This window comes from Austrofundulus limnaeus, unplaced genomic scaffold, assembly GCF_001266775.1.
Source record: "Austrofundulus limnaeus strain Quisiro unplaced genomic scaffold, Austrofundulus_limnaeus-1.0 Scaffold0, whole genome shotgun sequence".
Classification (NCBI taxonomy): domain Eukaryota; kingdom Metazoa; phylum Chordata; class Actinopteri; order Cyprinodontiformes; family Rivulidae; genus Austrofundulus; species Austrofundulus limnaeus.
Genome location: NW_013952402.1, coordinates 6157870 through 6163165, shown reverse-complemented (window position 1 = coordinate 6163165; position 5296 = coordinate 6157870). Strand labels below are relative to the sequence as shown.

The following is a 5296-nucleotide window of genomic DNA, read 5'->3' as shown; positions in this document are numbered from 1 at the left end:
CGTCACTTTACCGCCACCTGCTGGACAAAAAAAAGAAAACAACCTTTTTTCCTCAATTCCTTTAGATTAGTGAACTGTATGACAAGTTGCCAACACTGAAAGGTATTCTAAAAAATTGTGCGACGTTTATTTTTTAATAAACACACTAAATAGACTGCATTTTACAATAGTATAAAAACAAACTAATGCATTCATTACTACACATTTTTATGTGACACTAATTAAAGTGTTGATCACAACGCAACAGTGCAACACAACAAATTAGACTTGCAATACAGTGGTTAATTYGTTATTTTCATTCTTAATCTATATTGTCTGTGCCATATCGTTTGAGTTTTGGAGATAATAAAATATCTTAAATGTGCAAGCTTGTTTTTTATCTTCTGAGTTTGTTACTAATGCATGAAGTCAGATGTGAAATAAGTTGAGAATAAAATTAGATTAAATATACATTGAATAAAAACATGTGCAGTTAGTTATCAACAAGGTTAATGAAAGTCAGTCATGTGAAAGAAAGAACTAGGAAATATGAACTATGATTTATTAAAAAAATAAACGTATACTTTTATTTTGCCATGTGACCTTGACCATGCAATGAAGCCACACATATTTTTCATATTAAGGGGCAGAAGCAGGAAATTATGACATAATTGTTGCAGTGGTTTGATCCAAAATAAAGTAATCACAAGAAATAAATACATAAATGAGGAWTTAGYAGGGAATGTGAGACAACAGGAAGTRAGGCAACAATTCTCACACTGCAGTTTCCTTTCATCTGATGCATTCGGTGGGAGCAAACAACCACAGAATCCCTGGAGTCGAGAACTGATTGTGACACATTTATCTAACTATTTTCTTTCARCGGGGTCACTGTGGAAATACAACGTTCGTTTGTTAATACAAGGCTGAGTCGTGACCCACCGGCCCACTGTTCCCACTGTTTCCTCTCATCCACACAGCTGACCATCTGTCCCACGCTGTGCTCAGAGGAAACCAAAGGACAGTCGTGATGTGAACCGTACCGATGCTGCTGGTCTCCAAATAATCAGATCAAATGTTTAAATATTAATTTGTGACATCTTTTATGTAAATTTTGACAGGCCTTTGGTTGTGTGTAGYACAAGCATGTTAAAATTGGTCACTTGGCCAAGTCAGTTTAATCAAATATCTGTATTTGTTGCTTCATATTTAGCTCAAACTGCCAGCTTTAGTCTCTTTAGTCCTCGGATTATAATAAAAGGGAATGTTATTAAGTGTATTTATTGTGGTTGAGTATTTAAAGATTTATTACTCAATGCTTTAATTACACTTCTACTGCTGAGAAATATTTTACTGCATAGTTACTTTCAGATTAGGACCTCAAACGTGCACTATTTATATAAAATGTGATGTATTGAAATTAAGCAATCCCACAGAGTATAGTCTTCTTTTTAAATTACTTCAGTTTTTACCTAACTAAATGCTATAACCTCAGTTATTGATCAGTAATTATACAGTTAAAGATCAGTCTCAAACCTGTAAAGATTCTGGTTTGTATTTTTTTTCCTGCATCTTTTCGGATCATACTGTCCTTGTTTTGGAGTACTTTTGATGGTATTTCCGCCACACCTCCCTGTACGTGAACACCTCCAGAAGTGGGAGCGTCACTTAAGATCGTAGAATAAGTGAAGATGACTCACTCGTACGCGGATTAGTAAAACCTGCGGAAACCACGAACTTTGATTAACTTTAAATAAAACACCATGTGAAGTATTTGACTRGACCACGCTCAATCATTTGTTTGAACAATAATTTAGTTGGTTTTTTTTTCAAACTTTGGAGTTCAGGCAGTCGCGCATGTGCAGAGCGCCTGACGTTTCTGCGAAGTGATACTCTTCGCTCATCTTTCTCATCTTTGTAGAGCAGGCAGCGAGCGCCGCGGTGCAGTCAGCCGGGAAGCCAGCAGAGAAATGTCTGAAAGTGGGAGTCAGGAAGCCGCCGGGGCCTCGAACAGCAGCGACAGCCCGACAAARCAGTCACCCAGACCGACCGTTGGCAACAAAGTGACCGTGGTGCTCGGGGCTCAATGGGGCGACGAGGGCAAAGGGAAAGTTGTGGACCTGCTGGCACAAGATGCGGACATGGTGTGCAGATGTCAGGTACGTAAAGCTCGGATGTCCCTTTAGGAAGCGTCTGTTGACGGGCAAATCCCACAGGTAACCGCTGGTCGGTGTCAGGTTGCGTTCATGTAACATTGGAGAAAAATAAAAACAAAACGCGTTMTTCTTGACAGCTTCATCCTGTGACAGGTTTCTCCCGCCTGGGAAGCAACAATCGACAACAAAGTGATGTCAGAAGAAGTCGTGCCACATTTATAACGATTATAACAAGGCTAATACTAACCACACCGGATGTCGATCCAAAGTTATTGTCTGTCCTGTTTCAAAGAACGCAGCATTGTTTTCATTAAAAAAAGCTAACTATTGCTTATTATCAAACAAACATCTCAGACTCTTGTTTTGCTAAAGTCACCTTGAATTCCTGCTAGTTGCTGCTGAGCGCTTCAGACACCTGTAATTACGTGGTCACTTGTAGCTACAGGTAACTTACAGGGAACMGGTGCTTCATTTCAGCTGACCACTTTAATTAGGGTCAGAAAGGTCAGTGAAGTAGCATATTCTGACTCATACTCTGTAGAAGTTACAGTCAAAATTACTTGTGTATAAATGCTTTATTATAAAAGAAGTGGTCACCTTTTTTTTTTGGCCATATATTTAATTTGTCATAATTATAAAACAAAACTATTGCACAAGTCCTTCATCTTCTGCTTTCCTTTTGATTGCCACAAATTTGTTATTAATAAGCATCCTTGAGGGGATGCATATTGCCCGCTGCTTTCCATGCCAGAGTTTTGGACTAAAATCATTTTATATTGAAAGAGGATGGAGTTGTAACCTTTTTGGACAAACTTTTCTTGGCGTCTCAGTGTGATCTGTTAGTGTTTGTGTTGTTAACGACTCTCAACTACGAACACAGCCAATTTTAGCATAATATCTGTGTAATTCACTGAGGTGTCACAGTTTTTTGTGCAGGCTGTCAGTTTGCTGTGGCGTCCGTCGTTGTTTAGAGACAGCTGCTCAGCTTGGAAGCTTTTGGGAACTTCTTGTGTGTCAGATCATGCGGTTAGTAGTCGGGCACGGTTTGACACATAAAAAGCACAGATCTAGTTAATAATCAGAATAAACATTTTCCTTGACGGCCTGAGTTTTAGTCATTTCACCATAAGAAAGTTTTAACACAAAATGTATTTAAAAAATAGGCTTATTTCTATCTTTTAAGTGCTGTATCAAATGTTCAAAGTGTCTTTGGTTGGATACAGACGGTCTAACTGAACATTTCAACTCCATAGCACATTACCGATGAAAGAAAACAGACTTATTTCAGCTGATCCTATTAAAGAATCTCTTCCATATTTATTTGCAATTCAGTTCAGTTCAATTCAATTCAATTAAGAATGTATTAATTTCAWTAAAAAACAAAATAACTGTAAACAATAGAAAACAAAGAAAATACACAAATCAAAAATCAAAATAAAATGAAAGGTAGCAGAAGAAGAATAAATCTTATGTCTGCCCCTTTTAGCCCCAGAATATATTCAAAGAAAACATAATTTACAGATTATTATTATTATTATTATTATTATTATTATTATTATTATTATTATTATTATTATTACCCCTATTACCCCTCTAAATCTGATCATTCTGAACATTTTTTCACTGGAATCTCTCATCATTTTGCTAAAAGCCACCCACAGGACAGCTAAAAAAACAAAGACCTTCTTTGTAAATAAACACAAACTCAAGTTCCTGATATTTAGGCAGGTTGCAAATCAAACATATCTATTCTTGCACACTGCACACACCATTTTTAAACCTTCATATGTTTTCAGATAAGCTAAGAGTGGCTGCAACGCAAAACAGGATTACAGAGGTTGATGTCTTTAATGAGTTTCAGTTTAGATTTTTTTCTGTCTGGTCTCACGTCTGGACTGAACAGAACGTGATCCTGGCCTGTTGTAGACTTGTTGACGCRTGTGGGAGTGTTTTGTCTAGTTGAACAAAACTTTTGTCGTCTTTAGATARTTGTCGGTGTGCTATTTATATCCTYGTGACTTCACTTAACACGTTAACTYGGTTTATTTCGCAATCTGTRATAAATAAGCACCTTATGTGTTTTATTTTTTAAATCAGTGGATTTGAGACTTTTGACATTTATATGATCAGAGGAGAAAGCTGCAGTCTGAACAGGAAGGAGCAGGGACTACATGTAAACAGTGGAGAGGAAAACGTTATCAGTAAAGGATGACTTTGGAGTATTTTTGCCACATTATTGTCCTTGAATTTTTATTTGAAAAGAATATTCTGGTATTTATATCACCAATTTTTTTCTTTACAGGGAATGTTTGATATGGTTTATCAATAAAAAGATAAACTAAATTTTGGTGACGGTGGAGCGTTAATGTTTTTACCTGTCTATGCGTGTGTGTACTTGTTGTATTTGGTACCTTTTTGGGACAATTTCTGGTATTCACACCTACCTTGTTAAGATCAGTAGTCCTTATGGGGACCAAAGACCGGTCTGAATATGGTGGAACTCCATTTTTGGGGTGGGGGTTAGGTTTAGGGTGGGAGTGGGCAATTATTTTTCTCTGGGGGCCACATGAGAAACTTGAGCTATGTTGAAGGGCCGAAACAAACAATACGTTGTACTTAATTCTGCTTAATATTCATTTTTATACCCATTGGTAAGAGCAGTAAATGAAATATTTAGATTAGCTGCTACTGCTATAGGACAAGGATATGTTGTAAATATTTATATAAATATGTGAAATTGTGATTTAGGAGATAAAGGAAAATATTCCTTTGCAAACAAAACAAATACCAATCTKATGATTTGTTTTTGTGATGCAAAGAATAGCAGAAAGGTGATTATTAATGACAGAGAATCTGTACCTGRATTTGYTGAACTTCATYACTGAGAATGTCTGTTTACACATGTAGGTAAATCCAAACAGGACTGATCTAAGAGCWGCTTTGATGCATTTTTTATGTAAAAAAAAATTGGTAGGCCGGAGAGAAGTCACTCGTGGGCCACATACAGCCCGCGGGCCACCAGTTGCCCACCCCTGGTTTAGAGTAAGGGTAAAGATAAGGAAACAACTGGAGATCAAATGAAAACAAAGAACTGTCCTAAAATGGATAGAAATATAAATGTGTGTGTGTGTGTGTGTGTGTGTGTGTGTGTGTGTGTGTGT

At 37.0% G+C, this 5296-nt stretch overlaps 1 protein-coding gene across 1 annotated transcript in view; it reads left to right on the top strand.

Moving 5' to 3' along the window:
• The first annotated feature begins 1914 nt into the window (after window positions 1-1914).
• Window positions 1915-5296, top strand: part of adss2 (adenylosuccinate synthase 2) — an 18458-nt gene continuing 15076 nt past the window's right edge. The window contains exon 1 of the mRNA XM_014032462.1: window positions 1915-2138. Coding sequence (XP_013887916.1) covers window positions 1950-2138 — 189 coding nt within the window. The 5' untranslated portion in view covers window positions 1915-1949. The remainder of the gene's footprint in view (window positions 2139-5296) is intronic.